Source organism: Garra rufa, chromosome 10, assembly GCF_049309525.1.
Source record: "Garra rufa chromosome 10, GarRuf1.0, whole genome shotgun sequence".
Lineage (NCBI taxonomy): Eukaryota > Metazoa > Chordata > Actinopteri > Cypriniformes > Cyprinidae > Garra > Garra rufa.
This window is the reverse complement of record NC_133370.1, coordinates 26,709,712-26,729,828: the sequence shown is the minus strand read 5'-3', so window position 1 is coordinate 26,729,828 and position 20,117 is coordinate 26,709,712. Positions and strand designations below refer to the sequence as shown.

Here is a 20,117-nt window from a genome sequence, read left to right as displayed (position 1 = left end):
GGCAAAAAATAAAAATCTATCATTTTGACCGATACAATGTATTTTTGGCTATTGCTACAAATACACCCATGCTACTTAAGACTGGGTTTGTGATACATGAGATTACTATATTCCGGCCGGACATGGGCAAGCCTAAATGCTGTGACTGCCCCCCCCCCCCCCCCCCCCCCAAACGTGAAGGCATGCAAAATTCCGAATTTCACAAAAATTTAAAGTAAAATGGTCAGAGCACTCTTTGCTCGCTTTCAAACTAGCTACTGATTGGTAGATGCGTAGGGAGCAGCGATGCACGGGTCAATGTATAAACAACCCGAACACGACGGATGTTTTCAACTAACCCGCCCGCAACTCAGACCGCAAAAAAAAAAAAAAAAAAAGAACCCGACCTGCTTCCTGACCCGCATGTTTAATATTTGCGATTATATGCGGCTATGCGGTGGAGATGTGTTCACTGTCAAACATCATTCCGCATTAATTAGGTAATTTTGTCAAAAGAAATGTTCTTGATTACAAGAAAAATACAGATTGTTCTTGTTGTGATTTATTTTGTCTTTCCTTTATACAGATTTAAATAGTTTCGTTTTCGAAGTAGGCTACTCTAAATTATGTCAGTGATTCTCCGATGTTAAATATGATCAATAATTAATTTAATTTCGATCTACAGTGTAATAAAAGTTAAGAAAAAGATTAGCCTATAGCCCTAAATATATATAGACTACAAGCTAATTCCCTTTTTCTTAACTTTTAACTTCTTCAAAAAATCATCAAGAATATTAAATCAACTTAATAGGCTAGGTTAACGAATTTTCTTATACAAACATAACGAATGCACTTCAAAAGAAATTCAGGAATCACGAATATGACAAAATAATATTATTTTATATATATTAATAGTTTTATCAAATGAATAAGGAAATTATAGTGCTTTGAATTTATTAAGTAATGTTTAATTTCGTTCGTTTCGCTCTCTGGAAATGTAAAGAAACAATACCGTTTTTACTTGAATTCGTTTTTAATCCCTGGTTTTAAACAAGCATATACATGAGATCATTTATATATTATTGCTTGAATAAACGTTTAAAACCAGTGCTAGAAATCTTATAATTAAGGAAATTAAACAGACCTAGGCATTTGAAAAGACATAGTGAAATGTGTCTAGTAATTCCAAAAAGAAAGAGAAGCATTGGAAGCCGGATTGGCTAAATCCGGCCCTGCTATATTCTCAGAAGAAATGTCTCCATATGGTCTTTGTTTAATCTGAGAGAAACAACTGAACCATTACAGACATCTCACACGTGCTTCTTTTTCCCATGGGGTGATATCAGTGAATCTAAATGCATAAAATAGCTGAAAAGAGGAGGAGCATGTTGTGACTTGCTGTGCTCGATTGGCTGGGTATCTGTGTCTGACACTTCAGAACCCAGGAAAAGCCCCGCCCCCTTCAAACACATTGGCCTATGACTGATCTCTCCACTGCCCTCTTGTTTAGTCTGTTTGGAGTCACAGAAAGGGAGAGAGACTCTTTTAACGCTGCAAAGCTATGAGTTAGTCTTTTATTGTTGTGGGAGTCGAACAGCTGATTTATCATGTGGGAATCACGTCTACCAAGACAGGTCAGCAAAACTTTGTTTGCTTGTTGTTTCTTGCTCTGCTTCAAACTTGTGTCTTAACTTGCAGAGTTATAGGGAGTGAAGACTTGGAAATTTCTAGCAACAGTTCTGGTTGTGTGCTTGTTTAATTGTGAAATGTGAAAGTCTTTCTGGTGCCGATATGTCTTGGCTCCTGTGTCACCCCAGTGTGAGAGGCTTTTGTATCCGTGGTGGAATGTGTGACCAGTGCACAAGAGAGAAAAGTCAACTTGGTTTTGCTCAGGCTCCAAAATCCCTCTCTTGTTTTTTCAGCTGTACCCACAGGCAGGAATACAGCATGCTACAATTGAATGAATTACATTTTAACTCAATTTACTATAACAATAATATAGTACACCCTTTGTTCTGACAGCTATTTGTGTTTTCACTAGCTTGTGTTTTAAATGGCCCTCTGTTTTGTTTGCTTATCTCTTATACTTCAATCATGTTATCCATTAATCAGAACGCAAGAGACTTCTGACCCTGGGAACTTCATGCTATCACAAACACACCTCACTAACAGTCAGACAGACGTGTAAAAAGGCACAAGATATAACTGTAATGCTGTTTTGTGTGGTGAACAACCTGTCATAAAAACCATGTTCAGGTGCAAAGTGCATGCTTTCTAGAAACAGATCTAAATGAAAATCAGGCTTTCTCAAAAGGAGAAACAGTCTTGTGAAACTTCACAACAGGTTGGCAAAGACTTTTTTAACTTAGATGGAGATTGTCTTTCCCACAAAAACTTCTAAACCCATGTCAATATTAAAAATAACTAGGCTGCTTTTGTTGCCTGTGTTTAAAATGCTCACATGAATCTATGATGATATCTGCTTTTAGAGTGAGCTTGCAGTAATTTCATTCACAAGGCTTCACGTTTTCCAACAACAACGCTAACAATTCCCACAGTTCTTTAGTTGCATGCGTGCCCCAACACACACAAGTGATTCAAGGGTCTATAGCATAGTTTCTCATAAAGCTCTAAGGTACATGGTTGCATAATATTTTTTTGTCTCCTCCCAAAGTCACTGAGCCTTGTCTCCATGACAAATTACAATGGGCAGGAACTTGTTGGCAGGAAGCAACAGCTGATATCCCATCCACAGTGTGCAAAAGAAAAGAACATTATCTGTGTATTGCTAGAGTTGAGTACACAAAATAGCACTGATGTTAAACAGGTTTGTGCAGAAGAAGATAAATTAGTATACTGCCGAAAGTAGCATTTACATTAGTATGTCGTGTCTTATTTTTTAATAAAAAATATTGTCTTTACACAATATTACTTCTCAAGTACATTTTATGTATGGTAGATATGTAGAAAGAGAAAGATAGATAATAGAAAATGCTCTTAAAGGGATAGTTCACCCTAAAATGAAAACTCTGTTATTAATTTCTCACCCTCATGCTATTCCAAATCAGTAAGACCTTCATCTGCGGTACACAAATGACGATATTTTTGATCAAATCTGAGAGCTTTCTGACCGTGCGTAGAAAGCAACGCAACTGACACTTTCAACATTCAAGGCCCAGAAAGGTACTAAGGACATCATTAAAATAGTCCATGTGAACTCAGTGGTTCAACCGTAATGTTACGAAGCTATGAGAATATTTTTGTGTGCAAAGAAAACAAAAACAACTTCATTTCACTATTTAAGCTTTCATGAGAGTACTATAATGCATGCATGTGGTGCTGCTGACGCAGGAGCCAGCGTTCTGACGTAGAACATCCATCTCTCTTAGTTCATTCTCCGTATATTCTGGTTTAAAATAATAAGGCTGGGCAAAAAATTGCAAGTCCTCCACTCTGTTGAAATCTTCAGACATGTTTCTGAACACTGTTTTATGTACAAAGTGCGTCTTCTTCTGCTTGTAAACATGGCACAGCGCATATGGGTTCTACGCCAGAATGGCTCCTACATCAGGAGTACCACATGTACATAAACACGGTGTCAAAAAAATCTTAATTTATGTGTTTGGAATGACATGAGTTATTAATGGCAGAATTTTCATTTTTGGTTGAACTATCCCTTTAAAGGTCTCACTGTACTGTTATTTTTCACAGTTCACTGCACAGCTTGTCCTGCCGTAGATCATTTAAATCATGATTTGTTTATTAGGAGGCACAGAGAGCCTAAAGGTTCATGTGTTTTTCTTGTGTTTATTTTGTTTAAGTTTGATTCAATTCAAACACATCTCTGAGACTGCTGTTGGACAAACATATTGCATATTGATGGACAAACTGAAGTCAGGTCACCTTTATTTCTATTAGAGATTTATACAATACAGATTGTGTCAAAACAAACTTCAGAAAGTTAAACAGGACAACAGCTAAATCAATTATGGAAACTAAATGGAGACTGTTCAGATTCTGCTGTAAAATAGCTTTAAAAGACAATAGTGTCATTATTTAGCTAATATCCATTCAGTTATGGTTTAGTTCAGATCAATAACAGTGTTTATCAATAAACAGTAGTGTCATTACTCAGCTTAAGTCCGTTCAGTGTTGATTCTATTCAACTGCTGTACACTCTTAAAAATGCAGGTGCTTTAAAAGGTTCTTCACAGCCATAGAAGAACCATTTTTGGTTCCACAAATAACCATCCAGTCAAAGGTTCTTTAAAGAACCATCTCTTTTTATAATCTGAAGAACCTTCTTTCACCACAAAGAACCTTTTGTGAAACAGAAAGGTTCTTTTGTGAAAGGTTCTTTATGGAACCATCTAAGCAAAAAAGGTTCTTCTACCTTTATTTTTAAGAGTGTAGCTCTACAGAAGACCATTTAATCCAGTTTAATTCAGTTCAAGTTTTGTTCTCATCCAGTTTGGTCAGGCACTGCTGTCATATCGATAATTACTGTAAGTTACGCCTTTCAGACCCCAACTAAAGAAGCCAGAAGGCAAACGATTCCCTGTGGAGGAGTAAATGCTAGTTCCCATAGTTTTAAATGACCGCTTAGCATGATTGCATATTTGGTTACTTTGAAATAGAGTGTTTTGGGTTTGGTTTGGTTCCTAAATAGATTCACTTGCAGCGTATGAGGAATTAGGCTTTGTGTGTCAAGCACACAGAACAGAGCTTTATCGTTAAGTCACATGTATATCAGTAAACATTAAATACTGTGCACACACCCTTACCCAGGAATGCCCTAATCTGAGACTGTAGTGGTTGGCTTATAGATGATTTTAGAAGAATCATAAAAATGCAATATTGTGCCAACGGTGTGATAGTTGACGTGTCTGATTCACTGCTTCTCTTTGACCTGTGCACCTCTTTAAAGCTGGCTCTAAAGGTCAGTACACAGGTGGGAGACATGCATGAGATACCACAGTCATAAATGTTCACCCACACAGAGAGAATGAATGAGTCCCTCCATTAGCAACCTCTCTACCAGTACTTCTATTGTTTAAACCATGCACTACCTAGACTGTCCGGTATATTTATTGTAAACACGGCCAGCATATACAATGAATTAAAGCCAAACCGATGTATTCTGAGTGAAATGTAGGGCTGCAATCGATTAGATTGGGAAAATAGAAAATTGGAGTTCTGTGCCAGAATGGAGAGAGGTTGTAATTGTTTTTTAATGAGTTTGCTAGAAAAAGAGTGTTTTGAAATAATGCTCATGGGTCAAAGAGCAGGCATCCCATTTTAGTGACAACATCAAATAAAATTTACAAAAGATTTTATATGGATAAAAGCATGCTATAACTCTAAGCCTATAAGTCTCTTCTGCTCACCAAGCCTGCATTTATTTGATCTAAAGTACAGCAAAAACAGTAAAATTCTGAAATATTGTACTATTTAAAATATCTATTTTCTTTTTGAATATATTTTAAAATGTAATTTATTCCTGTGATTTCAAAGCTGAATTTTTAGCATCAGTAATCCAGTCACCTGATCGTATAGAAATCATTCTAGCATTCTGATTTGCTGCTCAAAAAACATTTATTATTATTATTATTATTATTATTATTATTATTATTATTATTATTATTATTATTATTATTATTATTATTATGTTGTAAATAGCGGAGTAGATTTTTTTTAGGTTTCTCTGATGAATAGAAAGTTCAGAAGAGCAGCTTTTATCTGAAATAGAAATCTTTTCTAACATTATAAACGTCTTTATCATCACAAATAAATGTATTAACTTCTATCATTTCTTTCCCATAATTTTTTTCACTCTCTCCGAGCTTTTGAATGGTATAGTGTATAATGTTACAAAAGCTTTTTATTTCAGATAAATGCTGATCTTTGGATCTTTCTATTCATCAAAGATTCCTGAATAAAAATGTACTCAACAGTAAATATTGATGATAATAATAATAAAAATGTTGAACAGCAAATCAGCATATTAGAATAATTTCTGAAGGATCATGTGATAGGACTGGAGTTATGATGCTGAAAAGTTAGTTTTGATCACAGGAATAAATTACATTTTAAAATATATTCAAATAGAAAACAGTTATTTTAAATAGTAAAAATGTTTCAAAATTGTAGTTTTTGCTGTACTTTGGATCAAATAAATGCAGGCTTTGTGAGCAGAAGAACAAAAACATAAAAAAATCTTACTGTTCAAAAACTTTTGACTAGTAGTGTATATTTTTGTAAAAATGAAACAACATACCTATTCTGACCTGTAACTATTAAAATATATAAAAGAAAAAGTGATCATGCTAAATTGTATTAGATTTTAGATGTTTAAAGATGTAAAATCACGGTTTATTGATCCTTAAATAGTCTTTTAATGTCATCTAATGATTTTTGCTGAATATATCTCTTTACAAGATTTCTTGGTTTATGAAGCAGTTACACTAAATTACATTTTCTGCAAAATGTGTTTAAAATGTAGGATAGTCATGATTTTTTTGCTCAAAATAAAATTAAACCAGATACATCCTCATGTATGCGGAAAAAAGCTAATTTTAAAAGTGTAGAACTTTTATTGTTTTGTCTCAAACCCCTTTTCCGTCATTGACTCTATAATATATTCCCAGTAGCCAAGTGATCTCAGTGGAAAAGGGAAGTCATTTTAGAGGAAAACTGAGTTATTATATTGAGATTTGATATTACACAGACAACTTCAATTTTCTCTTTCACAGAAAGACTAGGAACATCAAGCAAGGAAAACAGCATTCCAATTTCATGTTGACTTTGAGAAGAAAGAATGCCTAGATTGATGCCTCCGGTGAACAGTGAAAAGAATTTGCAATATAAATACTGTAAGATGTTTTGAAACATACCAGTCTCTTTGTTTGTAAAAAGATTAAATAACTTTCAGTCTCCTGTAATTGAGGATTGAAGGACTAAAAGTTAGTTTCTCTGACTTAAGCAGAAGCTTCCAAAGGTAGCTTGACTGGAAAAGCTGACGTCATATGGAGTTCAGATCATAGAGTTGCCAAAGAGCCACACCTTACCGTTAGACTTACGTAAGAAGGGAAGTTCAAACGTTTTAGTTTCTCTCCAGCACATATTATTCCTGTTTCACACATTTAAATGGTCATTAAGCGATCAGACTGAATAGACCAGCCAGTATCTACACGCTGCAGCCCATCGCAACCAGCCAATGAGAGGAGAAAATGTTCCATTATGTTTAATAGAAGGTTTTGTGGGGTGGTTATAGAGAGAACATGCACTTGGCAGCAAAATTACTGCAGTCTAAAGGAATCAACTAGAGTCTTTGTGAGAGAAATCGAAAGAGGAGCCCTGTGTTTCCTCTTATTTGCTTTTAATAATGATATTTTTGTTTTAACAACACAAATGACGACTTTGTTGTGTGAACGGCTTGCAACAGTGTGTATAGTGTTACTCAGATGCTCAGTTTCAGCATTTTTATTTCAGTCATTCTTTATTTTTCCTTTGTACTTTATATCCTGTTGCTCTATTATGTTTTCTTCACATACTGTGAGATTTTTTTTTTACTGTAGGCCTATAACCCACAGCTGTGATTACAGAGCTTTTAAAGCACTTTTCCATTCTGCCGCACATCCATTATTATCTGTATTGGTGATGATTTTGCAATATGTTTAATGGCTTCAGTGGCTTCTGATCATTCTGTTGTGGCATCATCTCACCTCCCTCTCTATAGTCTACCTGTATTTATAGTTTTAGATGGGTCAGCAATCCTGTCATTTACCCTTCACAGATTCTAAATTTATATTCATTCTTTCGATCTTGCCACGACAAATTAATTTTAGGGGAATAGTAAAGGCATAAGCAATTAACAGCTTCTTGGATTTGTGTTTCTGTAAAAGGGTCATTCCGTGTCAACTCAACCAGAGGTCCCCGGCTCAAATTTTGAGCAAAAAACTAAATACCTTTTTCCAAATATTCCTGAAAATGTTTCAGAAAGCAAGGTAATGTGCCTCAACTTGACCATTTCAGTGGACTTTTAGCACTCAGCCAGCTAAGTTCTATGCAATTGTTTTGATGGAGGCAAACAATATACAATTCTAATTTCAACATTCTTCTTCAGACATTGTTCTTTAAATAAAATAAGTATCAGCTGTACACAAAGTGACCAACATTTGGTTTTCACCCTCTGAAAATGGGTAACATTCAACTGGACATGGAGCCTCATTGAGATTACCATATCACTGGGACTGAATGATGTAGGGTCTTGAAAATTACGATTCTAAAAGAAAAGTTTATGAAGAACTAGAATATAAAATCATATTGTGATATCTTTAATACTTCTTGAGTTATAGGCACTCAAACTTTGGAAAAAGAGTATTTATGGCACTCAGACTGGTATGTTCAGTGCAGTTGTCTTGCGAGAAAGAAACGAGATACATGTCTAGTTTTAACATCATTTGTTCTTCAGACATTCCTTTTTAAAAGAAAATAAGTATCATATTTTTTCAAACTGATCACATTTGGTTTTTGACCACTGATAATGTGTACATTTTAATTAATTACTTCTGGAGCCATGTTAAAATTCCAATACCTCTGGAACCAAATCTCATAGAGTTTTAAAATATAAAGATGCTAAAAGGAAAGTTTATCAAGACCCAATATCTAAAATATTCAAATATCTTTAATACTGCTTGAGTTACAGGCATGCAAACTTTAGAGAAAAACCTGAAAAGTGTTGTTTCCCCATTTTTGAATGGTCACCATTGGCACATAATGCAACAAAAATTGCTAAAGTCAACATATTTTACTAATATAACCACCAATCTCTGTGTAAAAATAAGATAATTATGCTGCCATCTTTCTAAAGTCATTTTTACCCCCCTTGACTCTGAATCGAAGGTGAAAATAGCCATTTTGACCTCCCTCTACAAAATAGTAGATTACTTAGTAAATATTCATCCATGACATTTAATAGTTTGGCTGTTATCACTATGTGTATCTTTCCTCAGAATAAATATTAGCGAAATCAAAAATTTGATTTGACACGGAATGACCCAAAAGAAACTATTAGTGTGATTCTGGGACTGTTTTGGGTATTAGGGAATTTTGTTGGATTTGCTCCAAGATATATCAAGAAAACAGATATGATTTCCTTTTTAATAGCTTTTTTTAGTAAGAGAATGACACTGATGTAATCTTGTGTGTATTATTAAATTAATATTACTAGAGGGATTCCATGCTGCACAGGAGAAGGCATTTGACCTCTGAACTTTTGGCCTGACTGAAAAAGGAAACGTCTTAAATAGCAACAACAAACTAAGGGGTCAAGGTTTGGCTGGTGAGCTTGGTTTAGTTAGTCCTTGTTGGTAAATTCCACGACTGCACCACTTGCAAAATGCATCACCCATTTAACGTTTATAGGGCTGGTTTCACAGACAGGTCTTAGACTAAGCCAACATTAAGCCATAGTTCAAATAGGACATTTATTTTTATTTTTTTATAAACATGCCTTAGAAAAAAAAACATTATTAGTGTGCATCTTAAAACAAAACAAGGGGACTGACATGTTTCAAGATTAATCATTTAGACCAGGGGTCCCCAAACTTTTTTCTGAGCGGGCCACATAATTTTCTTTTCTTTAATGGGGGGCCGGATCGGTTTATAAAAGAAAATTCCATGGGCTGGACTGACTACTATTATTATTATTATTATTATTTTATTATGATTTTACCTGTATTTATTATACCTTTTAATGCTAGAATAGTTTATTATTTTTTTATGCACCAGACAGACAAATGATCATTTCTTTTCAAAAGATATGCAGGTGCTTCTCAGTAAATTAGAATGTCATGGAAAAGTTCATTTATTTCAGTAATTCAACTCAAATTGTAAAACTTGTCTATTAAATACATTTAATGCACACAGAGTGAAGTAGTTTAAGTCTTTGGTTCTTTTAATTGTGATGATTTGGCTCACATTTAACAAAAACCCACCAATTCGCTATCTCAACAAATTAGAATATGGTGAATATGCCAATCAACTCAAAACAACTGCAAAGGTTTCCTGATCCGTCAAAATGGTCTCTCAGTCTGGTTCACTATTCTACACAATCATGGGGAAGACTGCTGATCTGACAGTTGTCCAGAAGACAATCATTGACACCCTTCACAAGGAGGGTAAGCCACAAACATTGATTGCCAAAGAAGCTGGCTGTTCACAGAGTGCTGTATCCAAGCATGTTAACAAAAAGTTGAGTTGAAGAAAAAAGTGTGGAAGAAAAAGATGCACAACCAACCGAGAGAACCTCAGCCTTGAGAGGCTTGTCAAGCAAAATCGATTCAAGAATTTGTGAACTTCATAAGCAATGGACTGAGGCTGGGGTCAAGGCATCAAGAGCCACCACACACAGACGTGTCAAGGAACGATCGCGATGACACATTATGGCAATGTACCATTCTGTTGGTGAATTTAACAAATAATTACAGTTGCATTCAAAATTATCCAACCCCCTTGACCTGCAAGACATTTTGCTGCAGAGAACAAAATTTTGTGAAAACAATTCACCAAAGGCATCAGTACACTATTAGAGAAAGTTTATTCATACACATTTGAGTAATTTTGAGAATGTAAGTTGATGACTAATGAAAGAAAATTAAATTGGCTCTAAATGTTCATGTTCAAAATTATTCAACCCCCAAAAGTAAAATCTGGTGCAGAATCTTTTATTCTTTAAAACTAGCAATAAACACTGCTTGAAAGTATTTAGAAGCTCTTGTCACCTCTCTACTGCAATCTTGGCCCATTCCTCGCCTGAAAAAGCTTTTAGACCACTGATAATATTTAGTTTCACATTGCTACTGCTTTCTTCAAATTCAACTAAATATTTTCAATGAGAATTAAATCTGGAGACTGAACAGGCCACTCAAGAACATTCTGTGACTGATCCCTGAACCAAGCTTAAGTAGATTTGGAGGTTTACTTTGGGATGTTTGTCCTGCAGGAAAGACAATTGATTAATAGCTTCAGCCTTTGCACCAAAGGCATCACAATTCTTGCAAAAATGTCCTGATACTTTAAAGAATCCAGGATGTCCTTCATACAGTCATGTTTTCCACTTCCTGCTAAAGTAAAACAACCCCATAACAGGACTGATCCACCTCAATGTTTGACGATGGAGATGGTGTTCTTCTGCTTACAAGTTTTGCCTTTTTTGCACCAGACATACTGCTGATCCATGGGTCCAAAAAGTTCCAGTTTGGTCACATCACTCCAAAAAACATTCTTCCAGAACTCCACAGGTCTATCCAGATCAATTTTAGGATGTTCAAGTCGGTCTTTTTGTTCTTCTTGGTCAAGAATGGTATTCGGCAAGATGCCACAACATGAAGGCCATACTTGTCTAGTGTTCATCTTGTGCTCTGCATTGAAATGTTTTTCCTCCTTTCGTTGGGTCATCTTGCAAATATTTGGCTGTACATTGCAGGTTTTTCTCAGTTGCTCTGATCAAACATTTTATGATATTGTGTTTTTTTGTTCAACACCCTCAAAGGTTTTCTGGTACAACACACTTTAAACTAAAGAATAATGCTGCCAGCTATGTCTCTAGGAACTTTTAAATGTCTTGAAAATCTTCATACACCCTTAGACTTTATAATATAATAAATTCTTCTATATAGCTTTTGTGAGAGCTCTGTTGACTTTACCATATTTGCTACTCAACTTCAGCACATGCATGTACTAACTGTATGTATGTGTAACAGCTCAAGCTCATTCTGTTTTTAAATAGTGTTTCTAAAGGCTTTATTGTGTTTTAAGACAATTTTGTTCCCCACCATAAAAATAACTGACTAAAAAACAGCAATGTTGAACAGGGGTTGAATAATTTTGAACATGAACATTTAGAGCCAATTTAATTTTCTTTCATTAGTCATCAACTTACATTCTCAAAATTACTCAAATGTGTATGAATAAACTTTTTCTAATAGTGTACTGATGCCTTTGTTGAATTGTTTTCACAAAATTTTGTTCTCTGCAGCAAAATGTCTTGCAGGTCAAGGGGGTTGGATAATTTTGATTGCAACTGTAGGCTATGTTAATAACTAAGGGAAATTTTAGGTTGAAAGCCAACCTTTATTATCAAATACCGACATGATATAAGTAAAACATATTACATTTTCAAAATATATCTCTGGTATTGTTCAGAGGGCCGGTCCAAATGTGGGGGCGGGCCGCATTCGGCCCCCGGGCCTTAGTTTGGGGACCCCTGATTTAGACTGAAAGAAACTTGCTCAACTCAGCTCAGACTTGCATTTAATCTGGGACTAGGTTTAAGCCTCGTCTGTGAAACCGGGGATAATATAATGTAATATAATATATATACGCTATTAAATGTAAATGTTTTTGAAAGATTATGCTCTCTTATGCTGAATTTATTTTATCAAAACAGAGTAAAACAGTTATATTACAGCTATACAGTGTTGGTGAGTAACTAGTTACATGTAACAGAGTTATGTAATGTAATTACAAAATAAACGTAACTGTAATGCTTTACAGTTACTGAGAAAAAATGTGTAATTAAATTACAGTTGCACATGAAATGTTAACAATTACAAAGGGGATTACATCGGAATATTTTCACACACAAAAAAATATTTCACAATATTACTGCTTTGCTGTATCTTGGATGAAATAAATGCAGGCTTGGTGAGCAGAAGAGACTTCTTTAAAAAAAAACATAAAAAATCTTACTGTTCAAAAACTTTTGACTGGTAGTGTATCATTGCAAAGCTTATTTGATTTATGATGCTGAAAAGATGTACCGAGCACAATGCAAACGTGGCACACATGTTCATTTCCGAATGAAAAAAGAATATGAAAAAGACATTGGTGACTTTTTACCAGCTAATCAAAGCTAATTCAATTAGAGCTGGTTTTGCTGCAGGACTCAGAATTTAAATTGGACATCAAGTGGGGACACAACACAATACTGGAGTTGTTTATCATACAAAATTGAATTTCAATATTTTATGCTCTTGGCAGTCAATTGTCGTTGGCACAATCCAACTTTATCTACACTGCTAGAGAATCAGTGTATAATATTCATGGCTTCCAAGGATGAGTGCATGTCACGCAACCTATCCATGATGGAATCTACCTAATTTTAATAGCTTCTGCCAAGTCAGAGATGAGTCTGAACTAAAACTTTTCTCCTTTTCTGTTTGAAAGTTGCTAAACATATTTAGTCTGCTATCCAAATTGCATCATCATTTGGTTAATTGCATTTTAATTTGGGTGTATTTACTAGCCTATTGTTTATTTTTTCATACTAGAGTAGTTGAGAACCATTACTTCAGGGTATTGACTCGGTCTATGGTTTGTGTGTTCAAACAGGCAGTGCTGGATCTTCAAGCTGAAGAGTGTTGAATATGCTTCAATTAACCCACAAGAAGTAACTCAATCTGATAAAAGCAAACATGAGCGACACGGTGGAAAACCTGGACACCAGAGACCTGGGGTTCTCAGATGCTGAGGATGAACCTGAAGAGGTGGACTCCGAGTTCAACCCCTCAGGTAAGTGATTATTAATAACATCAGATGCAAATCATCCATTTGTTTTAGTTGTATTGTCTTTATTAGAGCTGCTTCACAGCAGAGTTTGAATTTGTTTCATCTTGAATGAAGTTTACATCGTAAGCTGCTTTAAAACTATCTATTATTAAAACAAAGCTGACTCTTTCAATTTCAAAATGACTGGATACAAGTTAGACTTGAGGAACAGGATTTATTTTCCCAGAGAGGAAGTGATAAGGGTTACGGCAGGTCTGATCGAGACATCTGGACATGTTTTAAAGGGAGTGATGTGAGGACAACCGTAACATGATGCAGCACGTCACAAACGAGTATTCAGCGCACACACCGGAGCTCACAATCCCCGCAGGCATTCCTCAGTCCACCCTGTCTTTTCTTACAGGAGTATCCCGTATCCCATTCTATGCCGTGTACAGGACTATTGGCTTTAAAGAGACAGACGCGCTGGTCTATCTGACTGCTGTCCCGATCACTGCCAAGATCCTAGATGTGGAACGCTTCACTAGGGCCCCGGACCGCTTCAGCGTGTCCAAACACAGGGGCGTGTCTAAGGTCGGTAAAGCACATGCTTGATAAAAGCAATAGTTGAACGATGCCACAGATCTCTCATCACTGCTTTGTTCACAGGCAATGCCAGCCGTGTTTAAGATAGAGCTCAAACATGGGAATTTCACATGGATAGTCAAGAGGAAAGAAAAGCACTTTATGGAGCTGCACAGAGAGCTTCTGCGATATAAGACGCTCATGAGGATCCCACTGCCCACACGAAGGTCAGGAGTCTGTCCTACAGATTAACTCATCTTTTTACACCTGTTATGCAGTTCATTCATTGAACTGAATACAAAACATTTTATGTTATGTATATTATGTTGTATGTGTTCACACAAACCACTTGGAAATACATGTGACTGTGTGGCATTTGTAGTGTAAATACTACATGCACAGCGGACAACATAAAAGCAGAAACAAGTGTTTTAGAATTAATATTTATAATATCTGATTGAAAGAGCTGGATTAGCTCATACAGGTTTCACAGAGCATTATTACTGTAATAGTATTTGAACATTTGAAGTGGATCAAAACCTTTCATCAAAGCTGTCGAAAACAACCAAAACAATACCCGTTGTTTTCTTAGGACAACTTTTTGATCCACTTCAAATGTTGACTACTGTATACAGTGACACTTTATCTGTCAGATAAAAGTGGCTTGATGAATTAATTAAATTAAATTAAATGTATTAATTTAGTTTCATAAAATGTGAGATTCAAATGAATGTCTTTGGTAGTTGTTTTTTTGTTGTCAGAGTTACACAATGATGTAATGAGTCATTTGTCATGAATTCAAAGACTTTCTGACGAGAACTTAAGTAGAGTTTTTTTAGTCTAAGTCATACACTACTTTTTAAAAGTTTGGGATCAGTATGATTTTTAATGTTTTCTGCTCATCAAGGCTGCGTTTATTTGATTTAAAAAAGTGTAATTTTTTTTATATATTTGCAATTCAAAATAGTGGTTTTCTATTTTAATATACTTTAAAATAGAATTTATTCCTGTGATGCAAAGCTGAATTTTCAGCATTATTACTCCAGTCTTTAGTGTCACATGATCTTGCAGTAATCATTCTAATATGCTGATTTATTATCAATGTTGGAAACAGTTGTGCTGCTTAATATTTTTATTGGAACCTGTGATACTTTATTCAGGATTCTTTGACGAATGAAGCATTAAAAAACAATAGCATTTATTTAAAATATAAATCTTTCGTAACAATATACACTACTGTTTAAAGTTTGGAGTCAGTAATTATTTTCTTTCTTTCTTTCTTTCTTTCTTTCTTTCTTTCTTTCTTTCTTTCTTTCTTTCTGTCCAAAATTATTCATACCCTTCTCAATAATCAATAAAAAACCCTTTATTGGCTATTACAGCAATCAAACGCTTCCTATAATTGCTGACCAGTTTTTTGCATGTCTCCACTGGTATTTTTGCCCATTCATCTTTAGCGATGAGCTCCAACTCTTTCAGGTTGAAGGGTCTCCTTGCCATCATCCTGATCTTTAGCTCCCTCCACAGATTCTCAATTGGATTTAAGTCAGGACTCTGGCTGGGCCACTGCAAAACGTTAATGTTTTTGTCTGCTAACCATTTCTTCACCACTTTTGCTGTGTGTTTTGGGTCATTGTCGTGCTGAAATGGCCACTGGTGCCCTAAGGCCAAGTTTCTCTGCAGACTGCCTGATGTTGTTGTTGAGAATTTTGATGTATTGTCAGAATTAAGTCAGAATTTGCCAGGGGTATTAATAATTTCGGGCTTGACTGTGTGTGTGTGTGTGTGTGTGTGTGTGTGTGTGTGTGTGTATATATATATATATATATATATATATATATATGTATGTTTATTTGTTTATTTATTTTTTTTCCATTCTTTTTTTTAAAGAAACTAATAATTTTTTTCAGCAAGGGTGTATAAGTGGCAGTAAAGACTTAAATTATTACAAATAAGTTATTTTAAAAGATTCCTAATTTTTTTTCACAGTTTCCACAAAATATTAAACAGCACAACTGTTTTTAACACAGAAAATAATAAGAAATGTTACTTCAGTACCCAATCTCTTTGTGTCTTTGATTTATATTTATTTCAGCCTGTGTACCGGTGCTGTATGTAGTTTTTATTTTATTTTTTTTACTGTAAAGCATACAAATACAATAATGTGTTTGTCGAAATTTAGGAAGCATGCTAAGTTCGCATACTTGTTTCTCCAAAAAATGCTTGTTTTGGTCAGCGTGATTTTGTCCTCTACTGGTCTGCCAATTTGACCACAGTATTTTGAAAACCTGGGTTGCCAGTTGTGTATAAACCAGTGTTTTTCAACTATGGAAGCCAGCAAGCAAACTGGGTTAAAATGTTGCCGATTGCACCTTCAATATGGCATCTAAAAAAATCTAAAAGGATATTCCGCTTTCAGTTTAATTACATAAAAAATTTTAAATCCCAAGTATCTTAATATAAATTACCACTATTTCGATGAAGTTTTTCTGGAAAAGCCCTTCCTGAAAGGAATCAGTTTCTACAGTACTTTCATTTGGAACATCTCTTTAGTTTGAGTAGCATTTTCTTCTCACAGTGTCTTTTCAAGTGCTGTTTTCACAAGTGGTCACAGGAGATCCATTAGAGATAGATACGTGTCACTGCTTGCTGTAAGCGGTAATGTGTCTCAACTGACCACTTGTGATTCAATGGCCCTAGACGGATCTTAATACCAGGTGTAAAAGATCAGTTACTCTTCTCATTCTTGACAAAAGCTATAATATAAAGCTATAACTCCCTTCCTCCACACTCCCTTTTCCCTGTTTTTGTCCTCTAAGGATTTTTCTTTTTCACTATTCTCTCTCTTCTTCCCCATTCTTTTTTTTGTTCTCTTCTCAGATTTCGTGGTTACTATTGAACTGTTTGCTATTTTATTCCTCTTTTTTGTCTCAGACTATGATATCTCTGTCTTTCGTTTAGCCACACAGAGAGAAGAAAGAGCATAAAGAGGAGCGAGGTGAGGCAGATGCCGGCACTGCCTCGGGGAGGTGGAGATGAGTTGGCACGAGAGGAGCAAGTGTCTAGTCGGAAAGTGAGTCACTCCAGCAAGCTTACTGCAGTACTAGGCCTTGATCACATGACAGGAAGTCATCACACACACTGTTGAGCATGACGTGATCTTGTTTGTCGCAAGGCGTGTGAGTCTGTGGGCAGGGCTCTCCCACAAAACGTCATTGACATGATTCAGTGGTCTCTGAGTGTGTAGTAAAAGCACTTTGCTTGTCATATCATTAGTGTGAGTCACATGAAAACATGAGAACTTTCTCATCATCTACTAATGAAATTCTTAAGATTTGAGCTGTTGAGTAGAGCTTAAAGGTGCCATAGAATTGAAAACTGTATTTACCTTGTGAAGGGACATGGTTAGCTTAATGCTAGCGGTAGCCTGTTACATTGCAGTACATACAATTTCACTTACCACATAAACAGAGAGATGGCTGCTCGGATGAATGATTTACAGATCCTGAGCATCACTAACAAGCATCTAAACTTGTGTGGTAAGTCCTGTCACTGCAGTATAACAAATACACAGAGCACCTTCGATCACAATAGAGTAAAATGATTGCGCATTCAAAACGGCGGTTTCAACAAACCGCATATTAAAAGTGGCTAGAGCTCCATAATTAAATATATATTTTCCTTCATGTGCCAGCTATTGAGATGAGCAGCTCTGTGAAGCAGCCAGTCAGAGCAGAGCTCATCATTAATATTCACGAACCTTCCAAATAAGGTAATAACAGAGCATTTCATTCTAGGGACAAATCCTAGGGTTGTAAATGGACCTGTAAAACCATTTCTGTTTTTTTTTCCTATGCCATATACCTTCTATGTAGATATCAGAGAACAATTAAAATATTGTATCAATGCATTCTATGACACCTTTAATTTTGCTTTTCTATGTAGATATTAAAGGAAAATCTTTAGAAAAATAAGGAATGAATAATGAATCAGCTGATTAGCATACAGCTCTTTCTTTTAGTCAGTACATTAGGCCTAAAAGGAAACATCACTTTTATGATTAATATTTTAGAGTCTATACACGTCTCAGAAGATACTATATATTCTGAATACCTTTAAAGACATTTAAGAAACATTATGTAATGCTGTTTTTTCTATGTTATGCAATATTGATTAGATATTTAAAGTACATTTACATAAGATGCATTAGTAAAATAATAGAAAGTTAGATGCATATTCTGGTAACAATTTTCAATAAGGTTCTTTAGTTAACATTAGTTAACTACCTTACTTAACATAAACTAGGAATGGATAATACTTCTACAGCATTTATTAATCTTTATTCATTTTCATTTTTTTTATTCATTTACTAATGCATTATTAAAATCACAAGTTGTTTATTTACATTAGTTGATGCATTGTGAACTAACATGAACAAACAATTAATGATTTTTTATCATTTTTTGTATTTTTTACATTAACATTAACATTAAGATTAACCAAGATGAAGAAATAGTGTAGAAAATGTATTATTCATTGTTTATTAATGTTAGTTGTTAGTTAGTAACATTTGTAGCATTTTCTGTTGATTGGAACTTGTTAATTATTGCCCTATTGGTGGAAATGGGGATTTCCAATGCTTTAGCTTTTTTCTTACAGCCACTTTCTAGTTTATGAAGCGCTGCAATTTTGTTCCGCAGATCAGAATTATATTTTTTGGTTTTACTGCTTGTGATGAAACGATTAAGGCCTTTGTGTTCCTCATATTTATACTCATGTGCAACAGGAAGTTGTGGCTGGACAATTTCATGCTCCTAGTCACCCTGGTGTGCTAAAAAAAAGTAAATATGAATGGAAATATACTTTAGAGATATTGTACTTGTTAGAATTTCTAGGGATGCCAATAATTGTGGCCAATGTGAGCTAGAGAAAAACATTTATTTCATAATAAGATTTTCTCCCCACGTTCCATCGTTTTACTTCATTGAAAGGTTAGAATTTTGTGAATTTTTTGAATGATTTTGAATGCCTTTGCTCATATTTACCAAGGGTGCCAATATTTGTGGAGGGCACTGTAATTTGAATGGAAAACATGACTGACAGATTGACAATTTTTTTCTGTTTTAATCAAAAACTCACTTAATTTGGTGCATTTCTTAGAAAACAAGACTTATGTCATATCTCATTTTGCATGTATTGTAAATGTATATTGATTTAAGACTGTTTAGATATTTTTACTGTAAAACGACACAAAAATACTGAAAAACAAATTAAACGATTTTTTAAAAATCATGCTAAATTCTATTGAAAGGTTTAAATGTCATCACCAAAACATATTTTGGAATATTTTGAACGACATTTTAACTTTCTAAGCATTTCTGTCTTGTCAGCTATCATAGAACAGATCCAGTGCCACCAAATCAAACTTTTAAAACCAACTAACAAACGTGTTTTCCTTTTTCAGAAACAACTGGAAGACTATCTGAACAAGCTGCTAAGGATGGCGATGTACCGAAAATACTACGCAACCGTAAGCTCACTCTTGATTATGGAGTTCAAGCCCTGATAGATCTCACGTTGAGTTATCTTTAATGAAGCAGCAGCCTGAGGATCGATATTACAGATGGAGACTGTGTGTCCTGAGCGTGTTAATGTGCAGCTTTCTCCCTCTCTCTCTCAGCTCAGTGCTATTCAAGCAGCTTTAATCAAGGACATCCGTAATTCTCTCTTTTTCTCCCTCACATTCCTTCTTTCGTTCTCGCTCTTCCTCTTTAATACCCTGCAGGGGTCAATATAGCTGGGGATTTAGTGGAACTTCTTTTAATTGAAGCTGCTTTTCAGTCTAACTGGTTTTAAGCAGAATTGTTTGTCTTTTACAGATGGAGTTTATTGATGTGAGCCAGTTGTCCTTCATTCAGGACTTGGGCCCTAAAGGCTTGTAAGGACACACTCTGTTTGCGTTACTGATTTATTTCTGCCTCATATGGATTGTTTCTTTTTTT

General features: G+C 35.1%; 1 protein-coding gene across 2 annotated transcripts in view; it reads left to right on the top strand.

The window, feature by feature from the left end:
- The first annotated feature begins 1,498 nt into the window (after positions 1–1,498).
- The window catches only part of pld1a (phospholipase D1a), a 45,202-nt gene continuing 26,583 nt past the window's right edge, over positions 1,499–20,117 (top strand). Inside the window, exons 1-7 of one of the 2 annotated variants that reach the window (XM_073848619.1) lie at positions 1,499–1,613; positions 13,375–13,554; positions 13,955–14,124; positions 14,200–14,342; positions 17,077–17,188; positions 19,580–19,645; positions 19,995–20,053. In XM_073848619.1, coding sequence (XP_073704720.1) covers positions 13,458–13,554; positions 13,955–14,124; positions 14,200–14,342; positions 17,077–17,188; positions 19,580–19,645; positions 19,995–20,053 — 647 coding nt within the window. In that variant the 5' untranslated portion in view covers positions 1,499–1,613; positions 13,375–13,457. Of the gene's footprint in view, positions 1,614–13,374; positions 13,555–13,954; positions 14,125–14,199; positions 14,343–17,076; positions 17,189–19,579; positions 19,646–19,994; positions 20,054–20,117 lie in introns of those variants that run through there. The other variant, XM_073848620.1, reaches the window with a different exon arrangement.